General features: G+C 40.4%; 1 protein-coding gene across 2 annotated transcripts in view; it reads right to left on the reverse strand.

The window, feature by feature from the left end:
• The window catches only part of LOC144525549 (rho GTPase-activating protein 20-like), a 33,908-nt gene extending 14,792 nt beyond the window's left edge, over positions 1–19,116 (reverse strand). Inside the window, exons 1-9 of one of the 2 annotated variants that reach the window (XM_078262477.1) lie at positions 18,800–19,116; positions 15,152–15,234; positions 7,205–7,381; positions 5,669–5,818; positions 5,041–5,082; positions 4,732–4,816; positions 4,477–4,554; positions 4,186–4,252; positions 3,387–3,596 (exon numbers count right to left, since the gene is read on the reverse strand). In XM_078262477.1, coding sequence (XP_078118603.1) covers positions 3,387–3,596; positions 4,186–4,252; positions 4,477–4,554; positions 4,732–4,816; positions 5,041–5,082; positions 5,669–5,818; positions 7,205–7,381; positions 15,152–15,234; positions 18,800–18,892 — 985 coding nt within the window. In that variant the 5' untranslated portion in view covers positions 18,893–19,116. Of the gene's footprint in view, positions 1–3,386; positions 3,597–4,185; positions 4,253–4,476; positions 4,555–4,731; positions 4,817–5,040; positions 5,083–5,668; positions 5,819–7,204; positions 7,382–15,151; positions 15,238–18,799 lie in introns of both variants that reach the window. The other variant, XM_078262476.1, reaches the window with a different exon arrangement.
• Positions 19,117–25,936: the final 6,820 nt, after the last annotated feature.

Raw genomic sequence — 25,936 nt, forward strand, 5'->3', positions numbered from 1 at the left:
TCGACAGCACCATTTAATTTGAGATGTGTGTGTGTGTGTGTGTGTGTGTGTGTGTAGGTGTCTGTGTTTATTCATGCGTGTGCTTTTGTGTGTGTGAAAGCCTATATGCATGTATAGAGCTCTGTTTGCCTCTGCAGGCTTGTGACTTTGTGTTCCTTGTTGAGCATTCTCTCAGCGGTGCCAAGTCACAATGTCTACCTGTGTTGTTTGGGTTGGAGTGTCTGTCTGCAGTTCTGTCTCTTCACTACATGTTCTCTATGACATAACAGCTCAGCATGTTTCTGCAGTTATGAAACTGCATACTGGGTGTGCACTGAGGTGCATGTTAACGAGAATGTACAGCAAACATTTACTAATCTCTATGCTAAATGACACATGTAGCAAAACATGATTCAAACCTGTGTTGCCTTCATGGGACATAGAAAATACGCAACCAAATCTAAATATCAAATATTTGCTGGTTCAATGTCTGAAATTTGATAAATTGCTGCTTTTCTCTCAATATAAGCACTGTGAAAATGTTTATAAAAGCTGCAGAAAATCTTTTAAAGGGTAATGCGGTGAAATTTAATTGTAGCAACTTCTTCGACACCAGAAGTCTAGAAACGATAACGCTTATGTAATAAAGCTATTGTGACTTGTATCGAAGGGCAGGACTCTTCTGACAAACGAAAGATTCTTTCAGTGGTTGGAGGACCCACAAAATAAATGTGGCATACCTCACATAGAATTCATTATTTAACGATCTGCCGTGGCACCATGCCCAAATACACTCTGAAACAAAGTTCAACAGTAATTAATAAACAGAAATGCTGGCCTGCTCTGGCACTTCTCAGCAGGCCTCGCCATCATCGAAAAAAACATGACCTCGCTGTAAATCAGGCGTTACATCATTACAGCTTTCTAGTCACGTAACAGTTTTTTTTGGGGGGGGAGGGGACGAGGAAATAGACTATTTGCCGGCTGGGTGGGCAGCATCTATCATCCTATAATCTACTGCTATCAGTTTTGTAACGATCATAAGCATTTTATAGAAGGCACTGATCAACACTGTCATGAAGATAGAGATGCCAGATCAGAAAATGTTGTTTTGGAAGGACAGTTAGTTCCCTTCTTTTTTTATTTTTAAAACATCACCCCATAAATAAACCAACTTTGTTAGATTCTTCAAGATTAGCCTCCCTTAATAAATCAACACCGCAGTGGAGCATCTGGCTGTCTGATGGTGTATTTTTGTGAACGATGTGGCTTATATTGGTGGTCTAGCGCTGAGACAGGCAGACTTTTGGCCACTGACAAGCTAACATTATAGCAAATACTCTGGGAACAGGTTGGACCTCTTCCAGTGGGAGAGTGGACGCCATCTTTGCTTTGAATTTCTAGCATAATTATGGTTTGTGAGTTGGACTGGATATCCATATTCAATGTTTTTTGGTACCGGCTGAAATGTGTCCATACAGTAGCTCACATTGACAACTGTCAATGTAATTCAATTGTCATGTTTTATATTGGAAAAAAAAAATTTTATGCAAAGTTCTTGCACGGCTGCTTGTGGTTAAACAATATTCAAGAATATCTTTTTGTGTGGCCGGTTTAGCTCAGTTGGTAGAGCAGGCGCACATATATAGAGGTTCACTCCTCGATGCAGCGGCCAAGGGTTGGACTCCGACCTGCAGCCCTTTGCTGCATGTCATTCCTCATCTTTCTCCCCTTTCATGTCTTCATCTGTCCTGTGGAAATAAAGGCCTAAAATGCCCCAAAAAAATAATCTTAAGAAAAAAAAAGAATATCTTTTTGTTATTGTATTATGTGTGCCGTCATTTTATTTATTCATGTTTCCCATTAACAGTTTTTCAATAAAGCATCTTTGGCCAAAATTCAGTCAGAGCTTGAATGTTAGAAAAGTTTTTGTTGGGGCCTCGGGTCGCCTAAAATCTGCCACAAATGTGTATTTCAAAGATATGTACTGTATCAGCCAGTCAGTCTGTCAGAAAGGGACATTTACTCTTTACACTGTTTGAGAATAAATGCCTGAGAAGGGGCTTCTGCCATGGCTTCCCCTGCACACAACTTTGTTAGCTTTCGGGGTGGGTGTGAACGCCTCTATGGCGGTGAGGATGGTATGGAGCGACTATGTAAGATGTTGTTATGTTTGAGGCAAAGGAATCTGAGGCAAAGCTTGTGGTTGGCAAACTGCAGCCTCCTTGACTGGAAAACACACACTTTTCTCCTCAACTTGTTTTGCTCTAAACCTTTTTTCCATCCTGGTCCCTGAATCCCCATTACTCATTCTCGTTGTCCACTGTCCTCTTGTTTTTCCTTTCTCCTCCTCATCATTTTTCTGTGCCTCCCATTTTTGTGGTCCCCTTTTGCTTCTCTCCCTCTGTAAATTCTTCTCCCTCTATCTCTCACAGACTGTTGTTTCTTTTTCCTTCACCTCCGCTGGCCTTCAGACTTTCTCAATAGCTGTGTCATCTCTTTTCACTTTCCATCTTCCTATTCTCACACTAATCTGTCCCTTCTGGGGTTTCTTCCTCTTTGTCCATCTGATGTTTTTCTTATTCTGACACTGCGTCTCTCCTAACCCCTGCTGTAACCCCTTGTCCACTAAAATCTCCTTTCCCACCGTTCTCTTTGACTCCTTTTCTTCTTCACCTACTGATTCATCCTCACAGCTAAGTGTCAAGAGTGAAATGGTTTATGTAAGTGAAACAAATTCTAAGGAAGTACTTTCTGTTCTGCATTAATATTTCTGTATGCTCGTATTTCTTCTTGTGGTTTCATACAGAATTAAATTTATGGACGGATTCTTGTCACTGACCGACCATCTACTTGGAAACCTCAACTGCTATGCTGATGAAAAAAAACTTGATATTTTTCACAGCTCTTTTTCACAACATATACTTTCACTGTTGACAGTGGTTATGCCTATTTTCTTGCAGCAGGTTTAAATCCAAACGCTGAACTTTTAACACTTAACATAAACTCTGATTTTTAAAGGTTTGTTTACTAATTAGCTTTTGGAACACATTGAGGCTGCAATGTTCCCACAAGAAAATGTTTTTTATTCACAATAGACTAAAAAAAATAACAGCATGATGGCTTAACTAGGCCAGACTTTTATGTTAGACAAATGAAGAAAGCAAAACGCCATATTTGCCTTAAACATTTCTGTTGTCTCACATGACACATCACTGTTGTTTCGACTCTTTCTCCCTTTGATTACGTCAGATAGTCCAAGCTCAAAGTGTTTTCACAACCGTTACGCAGTTATTTGAAACCGCTTCTGAAATAGTTTTTTTGTGTTCTGAAAAATGTCTCATTTGACCTCATGAAAAGGGTCTGACCTCCAGAATGAGAACGATAGTCCTGACCAGCTGTCTTACCTATAAGTGGAGTCTGTCCCGGGGCAATCTTGCTGGGTTTGAGGATAAACTGGCACTGGGTGTCTGGGGGGAGACACTGGTCCAGCAGCAGCACCCCTGGACAGTCTGTGGGACTCGTTGGATCCCTCCCTGCTCCTCCTCCCAGTCCTCCACCACTGCTCCCACCATCCCGTATGTGGCTCATCTTAATGCTGAAGGGAAACTCGTGGCCTGAATGAGAGGTCAGGGTCCAGAGGTTAGAGTTCATAGGTCTGGTATGTGCAATCTGTGCATGTGACGTGGAGTTAAATATGGCAAATATGACATACATTAGGGCAGAACTTGTGCCATGCTGCAATGAATCAATGGTCTGGAGTTGAGATGTTGAGTGTGAACTACAGAACAAAAGATTATGGTAACAGAATGTCACGGAAATACCACTGTGACACAAAACTAACTAAAATGCTCCCAGATGTTGAGTTTTTGGTGTTCTGCTGATGCAGTAGTGGCCCCCGCTGTGGGTATTCTTTGCATTGGTACTGCCTGGCTTTCCACAAATTTCTTCATCGGAGGGATGAGAAAGTATGTTTTCATTTAACTTTATGAATTTATGAAAGATGCAATTGTCAGCATTCATATAGATTTTTAAGAATTTACAGTTTCATTGTAAACTCATCCCACGCCACTGGAGGTGAAGAATCTTTCTTACAAGCATCTTAAAAGGAAAAAATGTAAAGGCTAAAGGGAAAAGAGTATTTTTTGTTCTTTTTAAATGGACAACTTTAAACTTTTTTTCAGATGGTGTGACAGGTTGGCTTACCAATGAGAGGGTATGGAGGGTCATCCTTACTGGAGTTCACCCACAACCTGTGGTCTTTAACGCAGCCCTGGACAGAGAAAACGAGAATGGTCACAATTCCAAAAAATAAATAATAATATTACGTATCTGTTGGAAAAGTCTAAATAATGTGGTAATATTTGGTTTGGACAGTCTAATATTGTAATGTTTAACAAACCTTATTTCTATGTAGCATGGCTATTTTTAACCTCACATCAAAGTATAGTCACTGGACATCGAGTTGAGTATCAACAGTGGTCTTTGGTTACTCACCGTTATGCCAAACTGCAGTAGAGCCATGCGGATGACATCAGTGGTGCTGTCAGTGTTGCTGACCACAAGTGTCTTGGCCTGGTGGAAACATTATAGAAACATTATGGAAATATCTAGTTGTCTGTGTCACATAAATGAGAGCACCACCAGTGATGTCATTAATTACCCACTTAAAGACAGACTAGGCAAATCAAACAATATTCATTTTTGTGCTGATCAGCAATACAAATCACGGAGGAAAGAAGAGAATCTTACATATGCACAGTTTCCAATATCTTTTGCAAATATCTTCAGAGGAATGGTCTTGGGGTCATCCTTCTCTTTTCCCTCAATTATCCGACTGTGTGCAGGGGGAAAACAAAGATCAGTGTTGTGATGAAAATAACATTTGAATATAAGTACATATATCCAGCACTGTGATATGAGAGACTAACATTTTGAGTTAATGGATGTACTATTTACACTGTGATCACTCTTATTCATGATGAGCTAGCTTCTATTTAATCCCTTCTGCTTCATCCATATCAAATCTTTCCTGCCCCCGTAGCCAAACCAAACATTTACCTTTTGATGAGTGCCAACCACTTGTTCTTGTCCTCCTCAGAGCTGAAGAGGAGTAAAGAGAGTGATAAAACACAATCAGAGTAAATCATGTTAAAAGCAACTGTCTGTTTTGCTCCATTACGTAACTCCCGCTTTAAACCGCAGACTTCACCCTCAGCTATGGCTGGATTCGATGCAAAATGTAATTAGTGTGTGTGTGTGTGTGTGTGAATGAGTATGAATGTGTGTATGCCATGTATTTGTATGTGTTGGTGCCTGTTGTGCGTGTGTGGTGATCTACTCTGGTCTTACTGCGGTAGGTTTGAGTGGCTTTATGACTGGGAACCGTCTTCGTATTTAAGAGTTTAGCAATGCTGTGGTTGTGAGTTCCCTTATATGATGTGCATTTGCAGGCATTTTTGAAAAGTGCTTGGCATAAATAACTGTCATGCATTGCAAGTAGACATACTGAATTAAGTTCTATACAGTAAAAGGAAACTGAGTTACATTGAATCTTAGAAAACAAAAGTTAAGGCATTTCTCACTTTGAGTGTTAACACCTTTCTAATGTAGTGTGTGTGTGTGTGTGTGTGTGTGTGTGTGTGTGTGTGTGTGTGTGTGTGTGTGTGTGTGTGTGTGTGTGTGTTACCTAAAGGTGGCCACATAGTTGCAGGAGGGCCAGCCCATGACGAAGCTCCTCTCTGGGTTGGTGCTTCCCTCACACACCTCCTCAATGCAGCTGGCTGTCCACATTTCACACACTCGGACTTGGGCCTTCACTTTGAAGTGAGTGGGAGACCTTCAGAAGACACAGTGTGCTCCATTAAACTAGGCTAGGGCTCCAACTACAGTAACAACTATTTTCATTATCAGTTAATCTGTCTCTGTCTGTAACATCTAAGGAAATTGTGTTCTATTTCATAAATGACTCAAATGATTAATCATTATCAAAATAGTTGTAGATTATTAATATTTTGACCAACTAATCAATCAAATAGTATGTATTTAGGAGAAATATTTGCAAGAGAGAAACCCCAGAAGATTTCCTTTGTAAAATATTGCAACCCAAAAGTCCCTTATGAAGGGGTTCCACAAGGAATGAACCGGGATCCTCTGCCGTTGCAATATAACTTTTAATTTTCTTCACAGAACATTTTTCCAAAAACCTCTAACATATGGCAGTCCTTCAAAGAATGCTTTATATAGCATAGAATTATTAAAAGATAAAGCTATTTTCAGCATTTTAAGACAGGCATCCTCAGTAGACATGTATTTATCCACCATCTGAGATTATAGAGGGAAAAAGTCCAAATGCACACATGTGGCATACACACATATTCTCCCTGCTATTACACAGAAAGAAAGGCACACAAACGAACAGACACATCAATTAACTTCTTCTCCCTCTCTTGCTCAAACACACACATACCAACACACATTCCTCAAACTCACCCTGTGTTCAACCACAATGTAATGGCCAATTATAGCGAATACTCTCTGTGCTGGAAGGGTCAGCTCCACCCACTGGCTCAAGACTCCTAGGACAGACCACAGAGGTCCTGCTGTGTCTACATTGAGGTGTGTGTGTGTGTGTGTGTGTGTGTGTGTGTGTGTGTGTGTGTGTGTGTGTGTGTGTGTACATTAAGTATAGGTACACAGAGCAGAAGTCTGTTTCCTTCTCTACACGTCTATGCATTTATACGCATGCGTTAGTGCATGTATGTGGACTTCAAAAACTTAAATGTGCTCTTTAAGATTCTATTTTTGAACATTTGTGTGTGGTAGTTTGTGGGTAGGGAGGCCCATACTGTAGGCCTGAGGCAGGCCAGTGTGGCTTTGATCTGAGCCAGGCTTCATATGGATTTAATTGGCTGGGAAATAATTATATACTGGGGAGAAAATGAGACAAGGAGAAGTAAAAGTAGCAGGAGAGTAAGGGAATGAGAATTTAGGTAAAGATAGTAGAAGAATGTAACTTCATCCTTGACAAATTGTTTTGCTATCCGTCTTAGAGAACCAACTACATGAATTATTTTTTTTTTTCTCAAATTTGTTTCACTCTATTTTTTCCTGTTTATGTCTCCCTGTCTCCATTTTTCCATGCCCGTCTCACTCACACAACCACATAAACATAGACTCCTTCATCCTCTCTGTCATTTCACAAGACACACAGAAGGAAAATTACTTGGCCTTGGCGACGAGCAGCGCGTCGGTGAAGAGGAAGAGGTGTCTCTCCTGGGTCTGCAGGCCCATCTTTAGCTGCGTTTGGGCATGACCCAGGAATAGGCGGCGTGGACACTCAGCCAGGAAGGCCTGGACCAGGGAACAGGACCCTGGGCTGACTAGCGTCAGGCAGCTTTCCCTGGGGGAGCGACAACGGATAAAACACACTATTAGACACAAAGGGGAAAGTCTGGATGTGTTTGGTGTTTGTTAACCTGAGCATTGGATGTGGCTGGGCTCAAATTCATGTCAAGTCAGGTCAATTTTATCTATACTGCCCAGTATCACAAATTTGCCACAAGGGGCTTTAACATCAACACACAGAAGGGGGAGAAAGCGACAAGGACAACATGCACACAGGGTGGGGTGGGGGGGAAGAGGAGACAGAGCGAGAGAGAGAGAGAGAGAGAGAGAGAGAGAGAGAGAGAAAGAGAGAGAGACAGAGAGAGACAGAGAGAGAGAGAGAACATCTGGAATGAGGCACCAACAGCCAGGAGAGAGAGAGAGAGAGAGAGAGAGAGAGAGAGAGAGAGAGAGAGGTCCCAGGACGGCCGATGGTCAAACTATCTTTTCCTCCCTCCACAATTACTGCAAAATTGCCATTGAGCAAGGCACTGATTCACCACTAAATATTACAATGGAGCCGCTTACTGACCATCAGAAGAAGACAGAAGAAGATATGTGCAGCTCCTTTAAGTAAATGTGCAGAACTGTGTAAAATGCAACATGCCATCACTAAAGCATGCTCAATAGGTGGCAACATGTGAGGAAATGAGCTAAATAGCAGTAAACATTAAATAATCAAATTAAATAATTATTAAATGGCTGCAGGCCAAAAGTAAGACGCTGAATCTAACGAGGTATAGTTGTCTGCTAAACCTAAATAACCTTGAACATCTTGTATTTAGATGGCTTTATTTATTCCAGTGTTTTTACTGTGCTGTATTAGCACCTTGGGATTTTCCAAACTCCTCCAGAGTGTAGAATAATGATGCAGCAGCAAGCATGTAACATGACGCCCATGTTGTGGTGAACCAAACTTGGAAAAGGCTGTAAAAAGGCTCAAATGTCCAAATTGCTTGTGCAGCGTAATTAAAGCCCTAAAGCAAAATATTTACCTCGTTATTTCCTGTATTTCTTTAACTGATTCCTCACAGTTGGAACCACACACATAATCAAGCATTATGAGTAAAATTGGACTTTTGGAGCGGCACTACAATCGTTTGGCTATAAATGTGTCATTATTTGCATGTTTCGGAGCTGCACAAAGATGGCTCTGTTAACTTAATTAGCCACAAAAAGCTGTGATGGAGCTACAGGAGCTCCTGCCAGCGTCAATGGAACTTCTACTAGTACGTTTGAGATAAATAGTGAATAACTGCCACTTAATTTCGCAATGAACTGTTTATTCAAAAACCTTGTTTGTGTTGTTTTGATATATTGTCTTGTCAGTTTCTTTTGTTTCCTCTTTTTCTTTTTTCCTTTCTGAAAAGGAGATAAAAATACTTCCTTGTTTTGGTTGCTACTGACAGAAATATTCATTTTAATTACAATTGTCTATCTTGTTTCCATGCTGTCAATATGTGCCACTGATGGACCGATGTAAACAGAGGGGAATTTTTGAAGGAAGAGGAAATAGTTTGAGGCCTCCATCCTTTCCTGTTTACACTTCAATACCAGATAAAAGACTTAAATCTCCACTAACACGCACACATACACATTTTTATCTCTGTCTCTACCTTTCTGTGTCTCTTTCATGTACACAAACATGCACACACTTTTCTGCTGTCTCATGCATGTACACACCCACCTCTTAACCGAGTTTCTATTTTTCATTCCTTCTCTTACACATGCACATCCTTGATACCCACGAGGACAAACACAATGCGGTCGCTAACCTTCGACAAAGTGCCCCATAGCTGTCCCAAGTCTTGCTGGGAAGACAGAAAAGCTTGGATTCTTTCATTCATCACCGCCCTTTCAGCTACGTTGCGTAAGTCATTGGTTACGTAATTAATTAACGAAGAACAGACGACTACGCTGGAGTGCTTCCCTTTTTTGTCTGTCTTTGTGTGCCATCCAAAAATAAATCAAAAGGGGGCTGAGAGAATTCTATTTAAAAACGATGAATGTAGCCAATTAAGCGTTGATGCTCGATGGGACACATCGCCCTGCAAGACCGGGAGATGAAAACTAATTGAAAAGAGTAAGAAACGGGTGAAGGATAGGGAAATATGTCCCATTCTTTATCTTACTGTATACAAGACACCATGTTGCTATAACAATTGCAGAAGCAACAGTTGCAAAATAATCAGCCATTATTCCTGGAAGAAAGAAAATACTTTCCATGTGGTATACTTTGAAAACATTTACATAACTCATGCACCCTTCTCCTGCTACACATTAAGCATTTCTTTCTTTCTTTGTCGGGAAGTAGCAATAACATGTAAATCTTCATTTTTGGTGTCAACTTCTTCAGCAGTGTCATTCTGTGACAAGCCTCTATACTTTTCCCCTTTCCCTTTGTCCAAAATTCTACAAAGAAGTCCATAAAGTTCAAAATGAGTCGTCTCTGTATAATATATAATATGTGACTCATACTAAGCACCAAAGCTCAGCGTCTACTGGATCTCTCAACATGGCAGTAACTGCTCTCTTAATGTCACGCCACATGCCACTGCAGGAGGACAGCACAGGGGTAAAGAAGCATAGCAGAGGGACGTTGGGAGGATTCTCAGGTTCCTTGATTAAGTTGCACTGGGATAAAAGTCTAAAAAATTCTCATTGAGTTTATAAACACATCCTCCTTTGTTCATATTGTCCTTGCAGATCCTGGAAATGTCAGAAGAGCCCACACCCGCACACACTAATACAAATGGACAAAACTTCTTGTAAGGCCCCTTTTCACATCTTCCGTATTCACCACACATGCCTCCCTCCTGAATGTAGGATTGACAGCTGAGCCAGCCATCCTTTGAATCTGACGGATGAGCAGCTAATGGCTCCATTGTACATCATGTGATGTTGATAAATTGAATGCTCTGCCTGCCCGCATACATGGCCACCATTGTTGAGGCACAGCACCGAGTTGGGAGAACTGTTGACTTTTTGGAACACAATAAGGGGCCAGTGTACAATGAACCACACAACACAGCATACTAATGTCCTAGCATGTATAATTAAACAGCTCCGGGCACGATTTGTATATAAAAGGCTGATCATATCAGCATTAATCACAAAGTAGGTCATTTACAAGTTATTTGATTTATATAGCCTAAAATCAAAAATGTGTCCAAAAGGGCTCTCTATCCTTCGACCCTCAATTAGGAGTAGAACCACAATTTAGAAGAACTAAAATATAAGTTCCTCAAAGAGGTAGAGCTAGAGACTAACAATTAGAACATTAGAAAATACAACCAATGGTATATAGAATCAAGGGCATAGGTTTGGTTTCGGAAATTATGGCAAAAGTAACACAACTTCAAAAGTTTCAAGTTGGATAACAAAGAAAAGAGTTTTCTCTTCACTGAGTAAAACTGTCCAAATGAAACTTCAGCAAGAAAAACAGAAGTGGAAGTGGACTCGTCAGCAGTGAGCTGCAGCGTTCATGTGGGCCGACATGCCTCCTGTCGTTGCGTTGTTTTGCAGCAAACATCTGATACACTGAGTACTTAAATCATGGAGGCTGGGACGGGAAAGATAAATAAAGTCTTAGTCATGATGACATGACGAAAACCATAACTGACCTGAAACACACAAGCAGCACCTGTAAATACACACCCAGGAGGACAACAGCTGGAAAAACAGCTGCAACTTTCTCTTTCTCCTCTCTCTCTGATTTTTGTCTTTCCCTCTCACCCTTTTTTCTTCTGTTTTTATGTATATATATCAATACCTTAATTAACCCAAATAGCTTAATTAATGGCCTAATCAGTATATATTGAATTTATTACATCACCTCAGCTGTCAATTGTTCTACCCTGACCAAGCAGACTGACTCCCTGAGGGCAGCAATGACACACTCTTATATAAGTGTCAATCTGCTCAGCTTTGTGACAGTGATTTATTGTAGATGTGTGTGTGTGTGTGTGTGTGTGTGTGTGTGTGTGTGTGTGTGTGTGTGTGTGTGTGTGTGTGTGAAAAGTGTTTTCAGAATAATTTGTGGTTTAATGTGTTTCTGCATGAGGAGGGTTACATCACCAGTAGTTTGACCTCTTTCTCTCAGATAAAAGCAGTCCAGACAAGCCTCAATTGATGGCTCAGTGTATGTGTGTCAGTGAGAGAAAAAGAGACTGTTATAACAGTCAGATTAAAGATGTCATTTTGCAAAGACACACATCAGTCCGTACCATCTCCTAAATCCACAGTGGTGGCTTTTGTTCATTGCTGCAACAAAACTGCAGTAAAGATGACAATAAAGACATTGCACAATACATTCCTAAATTACACTCCTAATTATAACTAACTGAATATGTTTGTATTTGTATATGTGTTCTTGGAAAGGATAAAAAATGATGGATCATGGCCCGTTCTTCATTTGACATGAGCCTGTATTTATCTGTTATGCAGGTGCTAGTTGCTACTGGAAATAAAGTTTATGAGTGGAGTTTGTGGAAAACCAGAACAAGCTAAATCATTTTAAATTACACGCATAAGTTATTTTATGGAAAATCCAAAGAAGATGCCATTGTCCTGCCCACGAAGCAAGAAACTAGCTACCTAGCAACCTCTAGCAAGCTAACAGATTTTTAAAATCAAACGGACTGCTTCACATCTTTTCCACCCTCCGTCTCTTTCCTGTTTCCACCTGACTCACTGCCCCAGATCATTTCCATAGGCAAACTATAATGTCATCCCTAGCTGACAACACAATGCTCTCTATATAGCCTGAGGAAACACACACACAGAGAGAGAGAGAGAGAGAGAGAGAGAGAGAGAGAGAGAGAGAGAGAGAGAGGATGAGGTCAGAATACTAAAACTCTTCCCTTTTTTCCAATCCGTAAAAGAGAAGTGACCAGGGGCTGTCAGCCATGATATCCTTAGCAGAGCTTATTATTAAAACCAGGAAATGTATTTTGCATGTTTGAGTAAGTGTGTTCTTGTATTTGTCATTTTGGGGTCCAAATGTCCTCAAACAACCAGAAAAATAGAACAGAAATCACCCAAACAGAGAACATGTTCCCTCTTTTTCTAAAAGTCTAATGCAAGTTTGAACTCAGGTTTCAGGTTGAGATTAAAATTGCAGTTAAATAAATACAGTGATATCCTCACAACTTTATCAATACAAATGTCTGCCTGTGTACTAGGGTGCAAGAAGAATGGACAGCGAGGTTGTTCCATGTGGTGACACTGTGGCTGATAGTGAGTGAGTGTGAGGTCAAGCCTGTCAGCCTATCATGTTTTTTTATGTTTTATAGTGCAGCCACCTTCATCCCTGCAGTATAGATTTCATTGGCTGAAGAGGAGGGGAACTATTACTCCAGTTTAAACTCATAATACCCTGGACTGTAAGCCTCGAGGCTGAAGGATGAGGTTATTTTTCTAGATGAGGTGTGTGTGTGTGTGTGTGTGTGTGTGTGTGTGTGTGTGCGTGCGTGCGTGCGTGCGTGCGTGCGTGCGTGCGTGGAGGTGATGCTGAGCTGATGGCTAGTGAGACTTTCAGCGCCTCTTGGCCTGATGGGAATTGCAGGACCAAGGGTGCAAAAGAATCACCTCGAAGATAAAGGAGAGGAAAAATACTCTTTTTACATGATTATATGGATTTTTTTCCCGTCATCCAGCTGATGCTCCTAACTACAGTAATCCAACATTAGAATAAAGAAGGTCATCAAATAAGAGCTTAAAGGCACACTATGTAACTACGAGCTGTAGTTCCAATGAGACAACCTGTAGGGGGACCGAAGAGGGAAAAGTTACATAGTATGCCTTTAAAGAGGGATATTGAGCTGGAATTCATGTATATTAAATGATTTTAAAAAAAAAATTAAAAAAAATCCTTGATTTTAATTTAATTGGAACTATTAGACAGTAGACAAGTGAACACATTGTATGGCTGTAACACCAAGAGCTGATGCTGTTCATTGACTGCCCACATTGAAAGCAGTGAAAAAGGAAAGTGGGGAAAGAGCAAAAACAAGAGCGGCTGAAAAAAACTTAGTTAAAATTAAAAAAAAGTTAAAATTAGGGAAATATTTTCCTGTGAAAGTTGTTGCTCTGTAGCTTTGCCTTGCTAACACAATGAGCAGAGCTAGTGAACAGTTATGTTACTGTAATTGTAAATAATAAAAATAAATCTGTCAATATGCTGTAAACATGATACTAATACATGTTATGTTGTTGTTTTTTTACAATTAAAACAGTAATAGTTCATTTTAAACAAAAATCAGTCCTGCTTATGTTTTCTAACATTTACTCTTGCTTTTGGATAAAGAGCACGGGGGTGATGCAGTAATGAGTACGCCACTGCCAAGTACTGTTGGCAGAACTAACGTATCCATTAAAACTGTATTCATAGGACTTTAGGGTTTTTATACAACACTTACCAAAGCATGGAGATGGTCTAACAAGCTTTTACAAACTAGTATAAATTCATAACAAACAGAAGGATCAATAATAATCTGTCTAAAGCAATATGGAGGTAAATGACCTGTTGAAAGAAAGTCACAATCACTACCATGACCTTTCACCTTTACCTGCTGTGAGTCTCCTGAACACAATAATTCCACATCTCTGCATACACTTCCGGACATTAATGAACACCTCACACACACCCTGACATGGGAGGTGTTGACCCCAGGTGACCCCCACTGGCCCCTACACCGCCTGATGAGAGGTCAAAGGTTAGGGGTGACAGCTGAGAGTGTTGAGCCCTGGCTCCATACCTCCTGAGACTCACAGACACACTGGTCAGACTAAGTGACTTTAACTAAATAGCTTGCCTGTCGAACGCACGTGCTCATGATGGCATAAAAACCTATATTTTAAAGACAAAGAGATTTCCTGAGTATTTTGAGGTTTTTCAACCTGCATCCATCACAAGAAGCTCTACAACATTTCTTAAGAGATCCTTATGCTAATGCACTTCCTTTTGGTAATTCATGATTCACCTTCAAGTTGTTTGATTATCTGTAACTAGTCGATTTTCTTCAAAGACTGAAAGCTCCATGAAATTCTCTAAATTGTTTTTCTCTCTCTCTAAATACCCCCAAAAAAAGCTGGCACCAGCGCAAAGATACATGAGACAAAGAATCCAGTAAATAAATGTCATCCCCGGGGGGTTTGTAATGGCTTATTTCCGACCCTGTTAAAGGAAGAGAAAGGGGATTTGTGCAATACGAGGGTGATGAAAACCCTGATAGCTCTGGGAGAAGTAAGCATTTAAAACCGCTCTAAGCCATGAATGAGTCAGGGAGGCCAACCTCTTAGATGTTTGAGACAAATTTAAGGCAACGTACGTAGGCTTTTGGAATCTTGTGAGAATATCTATATTTTTAGGGCAGTTTGAAACTTTTTACAGAAGGAGTAATCTGTATTTGTCCAGAGAGAGTGTACAACTCAGAGAAAGCACAAACTTCCACTTCTGCTCAGAAAACTGTATACAGAACAAGGAATAAACATAAATAAGTACAAATTGCTCAGAAACCAGTAGAACTCGTATAGCGGGATTAATGTCTGCTCTCTGCAGCAGCTGCATCTGTAACACCATCTAGTGAGAGAGATCATTGCTCCATTGAGGAACTACAGGCCAACAATGATGTCAACGCCACAGTAGCTCTTTACTATGAAAGCAGGTTGTGTGTCTGTGGGGTGTGTTTGTGTGTCTGTGGGGTGTGTGTGTGTGTGTGTGTGTGTGTGTGTGTGTGTGTGTGTGTGTGTGTGTGTGTGTGTGTGTGTGTGTGTTCCCTCATACCTGGATGTGCTTTTCGATCTGGTAAGGGCTTTGCTGATGACCAGCGAGGGAGCGGATTGTCGTCTCTGGGCCAAGGTTTTCATCTTCTTCACAGTAAGAGAGAGAGAGAGAGAGAGAGAGAGAGAGATGGGTCAATACAAGATGGTTTCTGCCATTATTTTTGGTTTGCATCGCATGGTGGTTGCAAAGCACATATGTCAGCACTGTTTGAGGCTGGTTGTTGGCTTTGGTCAGTGCAGGAAATCAGGATAAGGAAAGCGAAATAGATAAAACTCCAGTATATGTGTGTGTGTGTGTGTGTGTGTGTGTGTGTGTGTGTGTGTGGAAGTGAGCTAAATGGTTAAAGATGGTGACTGACAGAACGATAAATGACAAAGGGACATTGAAAAAGAGAAATATGTCGTCCAGCAGTTGCACAATGTTTATGATCCCTTATACAGTATACTCTCACTGCAACATGATCAATTGAAAGCTGCCTCACAGAAGTATGACGGGCATCCCTGCCGCCACCGCAGCTATTTCAATTAAACCTAATCTATTTAGAACATACCAAAACCATGTGAGCCCTAAACATACACTACAGTCATTCAATCTGGAAAAGCTTTTGGAGGAGAAAAAAAAGTCAAAAATAGGGGACAGAAATGTAATGAGACTGTGCTTCCGAAACTCATTTTACAGTGACTTATGGGTAACATTCCTCTCCTCTAGAAGCGCTGATGGAAGAATGTGACTCATGTTAGTCGTACAGGCCAAAGCTACTACCGTGCACCATAATATGTAACATGGTGTGCATCATAGGAGTGCATCTGCTTTACATTTTTCTAAACATGCTGTTTTTTCAGTAATATACGTACTTTACAGTGACAAACCTGGCCTAAAATGAGACGCTGTCCCGGCTGAGAAAAAGTCCAAAGGGGTCAATTTAATTGGGTTTATGGTTTGTGGAAAATATTATGGTTAAGATAAGGTTAGGTTTTATTTGTATTAAGGAGTTTCACGTAAGAAACTGATCCAGTATACAGTCTGCAAAGTCAGCATTTTTCCATACAAGTTCCATAACGGGCTTCGGTTTTTCAGACACATTTATGCATATTTACTGTGAAATCAGGCTTGAAGGCGACAGTAACATCAGTAAGGTGACATGCTTTTCCTGTAGGTGTGAGGTGATTGACAGGACACACTGACATGAAAACACTCCACTTTGCATGATGAAAGAACAATGCGGCGTCTTGTGAAAAGGAAAAACAAGCCCTGGTGTCTTAAATTATGCTAACTGTCCACAGGAACCAAATAGTAAGTCTGCAGTATAAACACTGATATACCACATGCATGTGGTATATCAGTATAACATACATGTTATGCATGTACCGGTCATGGGTGTCAAGTGCAGCTCAGGATGAACTGTCAGCAACGTTCTGACACAAACATCTCAACATAAATAACTCCTGAGTGAAGGGAGGTACAGTATGTGGAAACTACGTCTTTCGCAGTCAGTGATGATAAAGTGAAGTTCAAGTTTCTCTGCTGTCTGACGGTTCATTTCTTACAACTTTCCAAACCAGGCCAAAGTGCAGCAACTGCTCATAAAAAAAGGGGCTACAGTAACAACATTTATGAGACAGAATTTCAACACTTTATGAAAACACGAGTAACTGTATTCTGTTGCCAAAAGGTTGATGTATTGGGTTGAAGAAATTGGAGAATAACACCATAACTGTAACCATCATGCATTCATTTTGATGTTAATCCGAGTTTACACAGTGAATAGATCTGAGTTGTTTAGGTTATTTTGTCATTAAAACTCCATTACACCTCTCTTTTTTACAGATTAAGGCTGATGAGGGTTTTTCAAGGCATAATCAGAAAAGGTTTCTGAGGCTATCACTCATGCTGTTTGTGTTGGTAATGTTGGAGGCCATGACCAGTGGTGCAAGAAGTATTCAGACCTTTTACAAGTAAAAGTATAGTGTAAAAGTTCTAACACCACACTTTGATACAAGTAAAAGTCCTGCATTGAAAATGTTACTTAAGTAAAAGTAGGTAAGTATCATCAGGAAAATGTACTTAAAGTATTAAAAGTAAAAGTACTAAATGCTGAAAAATCCTCACGTTTTAGAAACTGGAAACGATCCAAACAGTTCTGTGTTTAATGGTCTAATCATTTCAGCTGGACTTGTTGGCCATTATATTGTTGGGTAGTTTCATTTATAATAAAACATCAGATTTTATAAACTACTATGTGTATTGTCTTCTCATCTTAATCTGTAAAGTAACTAGTAACTAAAGCTGTACAATATTTCAATCTGAAATGTAGCGGAGTAGAAGTAGAAAGTGACATGAAAAGAAAAGACTCAAGTAAAGTACAAGTACTTGGAATTTGTAGTTTAGGAACAGTACTTGAGTAAATGTACTTGGTTACATTCCACCACTGGTCATGACTTATTTATTTTTTTCTCTCATGTTACCACCAGTCGCTTCTTTTTTTTGCAGCATTTTAGCAAATCTCTAAGCTCGCCTTCACAGCTCACATCGTCCTGCTGAAAGATGCAGTTACACCTTTTGAAACACGCGTTGGATGGGGGGCGCCGTTTACTACAAGTAAACTGACCTGCTGCTGGAGATCACGTCTTCTGTCTATCACTGCTGCTGATCAGTGTCAAGGACCCAAATTGGGGTTAGAAAGCTACAATAAACTACTGTAACAATGTCGAGTGCATTTACTGGAAAGTCAGAGATTAGGTTTAGATTTTGAAACCATGTATTTAATGCTTTCTGTAGTGCTCAAAGTATCTTAAGAGAATGCCACTGGTGGCTCTGAAGTGCAGGAATCATTTCTCTGTGTCTGCGTGGTGACTCCTGTCTGTCTGATTAACGAATGATCACTATCAGCACATTATCCTGCTCTGTCGTGTGGTTCCTTCTCGTCTAATCAGCTAACTGGTTTCCAAAACTAACATGAAACCAGTAAAACCAATGGGGATTTGGGCGTTTTTTCTTGGTTAAAAAGTTCTTTAATCAAGTCAGGATTTGGTAACATTATTACAAAATATCAAAATGCAGAGACTGTATACTTTCTTTTCTTGAAACGCTTGATAAAAACTCTACACTTGCAACGTTTGTGCGCCATGGATCCGAATATTTCATCCATCAGATACATCTAACGCACTGAATCACAATACATCTGTCTGATAAAACAAACCTGAAGGAAAACTTTAAAATACTGATTGTTAACCGTGGCATAGCAGTGACACCACTATCAACGGAGCTAATCATTATCCAGTCCAAACCGAATTAAAGCACGCCAAATAAGTGCAGATTTGCAAGAATGTCAAGATAATAATCAATAATAATCATTTTTTTTTAAATGCAAGTAAAGCAAAGAAAACTGAGATTTCACAAAGAAACATAACCTCTATTCGGAGTTTAAACTCTTGAAAATTACACATTACATAGATATGTCTCTGCATGGATATTGTAGGACTATGATACCGTAAAATACCAGTTTCCTGTGTCTTAAGAGTGCAATTGAAATATACTAATGTAACCTTAATGAGCGCGCTGGGCAACTCAGTGCGCAAAAACGCAAACCGTGTCCAGAGTCAGCACTCCATCAGCACCAAAAGTCCAACAGAGAAGCGTCACTTGTACCTTTTTGTTGTCGGGAAGCGCTTTGCTCTCTCCCGTTAGGGAGTCGGACCTGTTCTGTCCCATGGTCCCCTGCAGCGGTGACATGGTTTCCATCAAGACTGTATAGATCCACGGGGCCAAGCGCGCAGACAGTATATTCCCATGATACGAGTGTAAATCCAAAATTATCCGGTAAAGAGAAGGGCAAGAGCCCGAGGAGAATCCATGATGGATAGGCGTTGATCCGGAGGAAGAGGAGGTGAAACCTGTGCACTGCGCTCCTCTCTGTGTCTCAGTCTGAGCGCTGCGAGTCCGGTCCGCCTCATCGGACTCTAGTTGTGATCATAGACTGTAATCTACGTGGGGATGAAACATACGACTTCCGCTCTTGCTTTTCAAAGTAAAGCCGTGTTTATAAAACAGGATCGTTTTTTTACGGGGTGAGAAGTAGCACAATTAAAACATGTAAAGTAAAAGTCGAGATAAGCTGGTATGTTAGTGACAAAGGTTAGCAGTGCTTGTAAAAACTACAAACACCGGTGTTCAATTTTCACTAAAAATGCCTGAATACCTGGTATTAGGCTACTTCCTGGAGCCCCAGTGTGCAAGTGCTCTTACACATCCCAGATTCACTGCATGCCATTCAAGCGGAAATAAGGGTCTGGAGCACACTGATTGATTTTCAGCCTTTCATGTTTTAACACTACTGTGACAAAAGGCAAACACATATTTAATCAACCAAAACAGGTGTAAAATTCTCATTGGATAATTGGTTGCACAAGGTTTTAAATCTATTGGATAATGGATCCAAAAGTTGGGAGTTGCCATGTCAATGTCCACGTGCCACACCCCATGCACTATAATCACATTAGTGAATAAGGCTTTTCAAGTTACAAAGGTAGAGGTACAAAAAGTAGCCTACAAGTACTGCATTCAACAAGTGTAACAAATTAGAGGAACCTAGACAAATACAGTTCTTCATTTAGGCCAAAAGGCCCAACTGTGTTATGAATCCAAAATGCCTCTCTTCGGAGGCAAGTAGTCGATAACATCACCACCTCTCTTCACAGCATGTCAGTTGGTTTGGGTAATAAGGTGATTTGTTAGGAAATTTGCACCAGTAAAGTGTATTATCCATAGAAGCCAATCCTGCATTATTAGCTTATTTTGTCGCTTCATCTTGTAGAGTAACTCGTTTCAAAATCCAGTTTTAAGAGGTTTATTGTTTTAGTTTATGTTGTGCTCATGTGATGCTCAAAATTGCATTTAATGTATATCCACAAATGAACATAACTACAGTATTATTCCACCTTAAATGTTTCTGTTTGTTGATTGTATACCTGACATACAGTACAAATGATATTACCTGTGAAATTGTGGTGAACTGTGAACACATTTATCTAAGACCTACAGTGAGTATTAGATGTTGCATGATTTCTACACTCCATCACTTCATCAATTTCTTGCCTCTTTTATTTTGAAGACATAACTAACCTACTGGTCATTTCCTGACCTAACCTACATGTCTTGACACAGCTACCTGAAAGCATGTTCGGTTTCTTGAGCTTGTCTGTGTACCCACAAGTGTGTGTTTTTATTTGAATGGCCTATCATATGTTTTCCTTGTCTGGCAGTCAGTGCCGTATAGAAGGTGACTGTTCTTGTACGACAGGATGGCGGTTTGCAGAGGGTCCAGGCCAGGTGTAAGAATGTACTCCCAGGGCCAAGAATAACATGACTGATGAGGAGGAATGTCCACAGTATTTTCTTTCTACATAGGCATGACGCATGACATATTTGCCTTATAGCTACAGCTACAGTATACTTTACTGTGGGATAATTTTCCAAGTGGGTGGGAGTGTTTACTTTTAAAAGTCTGAAGGCATGAAGAGAACACCTCCATCAAAGCTGAAGTTAAACTGATTTGTTGACCATGCAAACAGAATTCTCACATTTGGGATTACATTACTGTGTTTTAGGACTTAAATATTAAAGAGATACCTGGAAATGGATAACCATCAAAAATCAGCTGTTCTTTGGAAATTAATTTTTTGCAGAGACAAGAGGCTGCATCTGTGTTACTGTTCATCTTCCACTGCCAAAATGCTTCAAATCATAAAAAAAATGTCTCTCTGACAGGATTATTTTCCACAGCACCTTATCGTCGGCCAATGTCTCCTCCGCTGAAACACAAAGGTATGCAACAATTGTTTCATCTTATCTGTCCCCTGAAAAGAGACATGCATTGGATGATAAGAACATTGATAATGCTCGGCCATCTTCTTTGATCATGTTACAAGCTGCATGAAACAACAGCCGGGGGAATACTGTGGCTTCTTTCTGGAGAACGGCTGCAATTCTTGATGCACAGTCCACTACATTCTTTCTCTCTGTGACTAAATCATCCTGTCCTCCAGCGTCCAGTGTGGTCAAGTCACATTTGTTCTTGAACTTCGATTGCACTTCATGTTCCCTCATTTTAGGGGTAAATGACTGCTTTTGTTTCCTGCTCTTTGTCAAGAGTATAGTCTGGAGGGATCCAAAGAAAAAAGTGAGACTAAATTGAGGGTGTGTCATACAGTAATATGGTTGGAAACGCCACTGGTTGACCACGACTGCCACTGCTCTGAACTGTTTTGTTTCTACCTCCTCTTTGTTCCACTCTGGAAGACGCCGGGTTGGGACAATAAAAAGTACCTTGGAGTGTTCTTTCTTTCGGTATCCATGGCAAAAAGCAACACATCTCTAAGTTAAAAACAAACTTTTTATTCATCCCAAAAACCCCTAAGTGGGTCACACACATCGCTGTCAGAAGGCAGCCAAACCCTCCTAGATTCTCCTCATGCCTGAACCAAGCTTGGCAGAGTGACTGCAATAGAGGGAAGCCTAATCTATTGATTCTCCCCCTCAAATAAAACGCACAGAGAATCCATATGTGTCCATGTGAACATCATCTGACATTTTCATTTAAGCGTGTCTGAAAGGGAATGTCTACGTCACGCCTGGAGAATCAGGCTATTGAAAACCTGAAGCCGGGGAGAGTATTGACTTGAAAGGCAAACAGTTGATTCCAGAGAGAGAAATGAGCTGGAGAGAGTCCAGAGGTCTGACAGGAGCCTCACATGAAGGCTTTATTCTTGTCTGTGTAGGGTTGGGGTGTTAGGGTTGCACTTAGCACTGCAAACACATGCACGAATGCACCTTCGCACACACTATTATAGCTGAATATCTATTTAAAGAGTATTTTTCCCTTCCCTCCCTCTTTTAAAAACAAACACACATGCTCATGTGCAGAGAGTTTAAAGAGAGGCCACAAGGACATTATGAGTAGTTTTAGAAGCTCCGGTGTATATATGCATAGATGGACAGATGGATGAGTGACGGATGACAGAGGTGCTTCAAGCAGACAGGGAGTTGCTGTGACCCAAAACAGCATCCGCCACCACTGCTGCCACCGCCTCTGCTGCTACTTTAAGAAGCCAGACTTCCATGTTGCCTGCCAAAAATAAAGACAGACGTTTCCCTTTTTACCCTAAACAGCATAACTCAGAGGTTTCTGGGTGACAAATGTCTAAAGTATGGCTCGGCATGTGGGTAAAATAAATTCTTTAGGGCATTTTCCTAACTGTGTAAGTGAAAAGAATTATACAACTTTAATACCTGAAAAATTATCATCATATCATGTAACTGTTCTGGCCCCCCTATTGGCTGGACCTGTGTTGAGCAAGTTATTTGAAAAATGTAATCAAATACTGGTTACATATTACTTATTGAGTTATTATATATATATATATATATATATATATATATATATATATATATATATATATATATATATATATATATATATATAAAAGCAATTACATTACTTGTTATATTACTTGTTACTCATCAATGGTGTCTGTCAAGTTAAAACATGTCACATATTCCAGCTCTGTCTCCATAAAATTACACTCTCATACAACTATACTGCATTCTCAAATAGAATATTTTCGAGAGAAACATATTTTGTCCTGGAATCCAATTGTTTTTGACGTATCACAAATATGTTTCCCGTGTTCAAAGTCTGCATAGAGAGGAGGTTGGGCTGTTGGTGTCCTATGTGTGACTTGTTTTAATAACCTAAGTAAGAACACAGAATATGTACAGTAAATATGAGAACTTCGGAGCTACCAGGAGGTACATTCTACTCTTTTGGTAGAGGCTAGCCATCTTCCCCCCACCTCCATCACCTGCACTAAGCTTATATGTTCAAAAGCAGTCTCTCCACTGAATTCAGGCCTCCATCAAAGCACCAGTAAGAAAGCAAACACACCAACCCACAAAATGTCAAAGTACATACAAAAGGCATGCAAATCACTTTGAATTACTAACATTTAGAGTTTAATGTTGCATTAATGAGGAGCCCTTTTAAATTTTTTGAAAGGGTTCCTCATTAAGACTCCTTAAGACTTGTTCTCATTCCCACTGTTTTGGTCTTCAGGCTGAGTCCATCATCTGTTTACTCCTTAGGGATTTACGGATCCAGCATTTAAACCCATTGAGACAAACATCAGGGGCAGTTACACAGAATGAGAAGGCGGAAATTTTAGCATCACTCTCCTCCACACAGCCAGTGTGTCTCTGTCTCTTTCAGTTTGTCTAAACATTGCGGCGCAGCGAGGCCGAGGCGGATCAGGTTGTGGAGACATGTGGAGGGGACAGACGGAGGCAGCCTGGGTAACCAGACTGAGACAAAAGCCTGCGGTGAGAGGGAGTGACTCAGGTGGAGGAGAGGGAGGGATACATTTAAACAACATTGTGTTGGAGATGGAAATTGTGGGTAAGCTGGCCACTACCTCCACCAGACTTGGCTCGAGTGGTATGACGTTTTCAGGGCTTGTTTTAAGTTTCATCACATCAAGGCCACTTTAAACCAGATCATGTCCTGAAACTTATAAAATGTATACTAACGTTCTGTTTGTTTTCTTAGCTTTGAGCCTTCCAATTTGGTTGATTCAGGTCCTAACTACTAAATTACAACCAGAGCTTGTTGATGACAGTTTTGTGACTTGAAAGCAGCTAGTTCAGCAGTTTATGTCATCTTGTCAGGTTAGAATATTTAACCAAAGTTATTTCCAGTTTCTGTAATTAGCTGACATATCTTCAGAGGTGTTTCTTGAAGAAAGAGCTGAATGTGCAACTTATGCTACTTATGTTGTACTAGTTTGCCAGGATCGCTTTCACTGACAGAAAGAGAAGTTGTAGGAAGGGGTTGGGTGTACAAAATAAAGAGCTTTGACGTCCAAATCTAGTTGACTTGTTGACTTTTGAACCATCCTGAGATCCATCAGCACTGTTCTGGGAAAATTAGAAATGCTAAAGGTTGAAATAGTAGAGTGTGAATACATGTCCTGAAGGGAAAATGAAACAACTTAAAGGGCCAGTTAACACAAATTACAAAAAAACATCCGATTATGCTGATTCACTGTTATTTGCTTTGATCTCAAGTGTCACTGTTGACAGTTTTCATAGGGAATATTTGTTCAGCGGATAAGATTTTTACAATGACGTGAGCACAACAAATTCAGTTCTTTTCACCTCCATTGTATCGGGGTGGAGGAAGAAATCTTGGCGACAGATATCTCCAATCCTGAGCAGATCTCAAACTACTGTATGTCCATGGCTAGATAAACAAGAGGTAATAAGTGAAAGAAGCTGACTCTTTAAGTTGCCACCAACATTTCCTGATAACTCTGTGTTGTCCTAAACCTAACCCGTCTGAGACAGACAGACAGTGAGACAGGCGGTCTGAGCCTTGCTGTTAGCCTGTTACATCTGCTCTATTGTTGGGCACACACACACACACACACACACACACACACACACACACACACACACACACACACACCCACACCCACCCCTCCTCCACCTTCCAGACCCTCTAACCCTGCTAATCTGATTAGCACAGTCTCCCTACAGAGTGAGGGATGCCATTGACATACTGCAATGTGCATGTTTGTGCTTTATTGTTGTTGTTGTTGTTGTTGTTGTTGTTGTTGTTGCTGCTGTTGTTGTTGTTGTTGTTGTGACTGTATCATCCTTACTGTGTGTCACTGTGTCACATATGCAGCAGTATGTGGCTTGGGTTTAGTTTAGGTATGTTTACATTTCAGATGGTATTCTTTAATATCCATCCATCCATCTTCGTCCGCTTATCCGGGGTCGGGTCGCAGGGGTAGCAGCTCCAGCAGGGAGCTGGAGCTGCTATTCTTTAATATATTATATTAAAATATATATATATATAATATATATTTTATTGGTAATGTTTATACATATTTTAATGCTATTTGTTTTATATTATTGTTTTAGATAGAAGATAGAAGACAGAAGGACACGTGACACAGAGAGACAGACACCTGTTATAGAGAGAGCGAAGAAGAAAGATGAAGACAGGTGTGTAATTTCGTAAGTAATTCTAAGTATGCAGCGGGACAGGTTATTTCCTCTGGGCTGACTGGACTTTTTGGTTTCAGTGGAGGGGTCGTGCTGGTGTCAGCAGCAGGTTCAACCGAACAGGGTTTCCAAGTGAGAGCAGCAGGGGTCCTGTGTGAGCATGGGGGTTTGGATTAACCAATCAAACAGCGAATGAGCCATTACTGGGATTTTGAGTTGGACATGTGGCCATACAGTGTTAGTGATATGGTGATTGTTTGATATCTGTTTATACAAAATGGAGCAGATTTTCACATATATTATCTGTTGGAATCTCCTATGTCATTGGCCCACCACATTTCCCAAAACACAAACACTATGCTAATTTGGTCCTAGTCTAAATGCATCAAGGGTATGAGTAAAGCAAGTTGTTCAAGGTATGCAAATGAGAGAGATATCCTGACACGTTGCAGAAGACCCCACCTCTGTGTTGTCCAGCAGGTGGAAACAAACATTGTAATATGAAGAAATTGCCCCAAACTGGCCCAGTATCCCTGCAAATGTCTGTTAATATCAGATGATGCTGCAGTGCTCGATTTATGTCCAATGTAAGAAGTACTGTGTCAGTTATAAAGTGAGGCGCCATATGCGCTGTACAACAATCAATTTTGGCTTTTTTAAAACTGTAATCACACTCTTTCCCTAATGTTCATCATACCTTAGCCTTATTGTAGTTGCTTGATG

The sequence above is a fragment of the Sander vitreus genome, chromosome 11, assembly GCF_031162955.1.
Source record: "Sander vitreus isolate 19-12246 chromosome 11, sanVit1, whole genome shotgun sequence".
NCBI classification, from domain to species: Eukaryota; Metazoa; Chordata; class Actinopteri; order Perciformes; family Percidae; genus Sander; species Sander vitreus.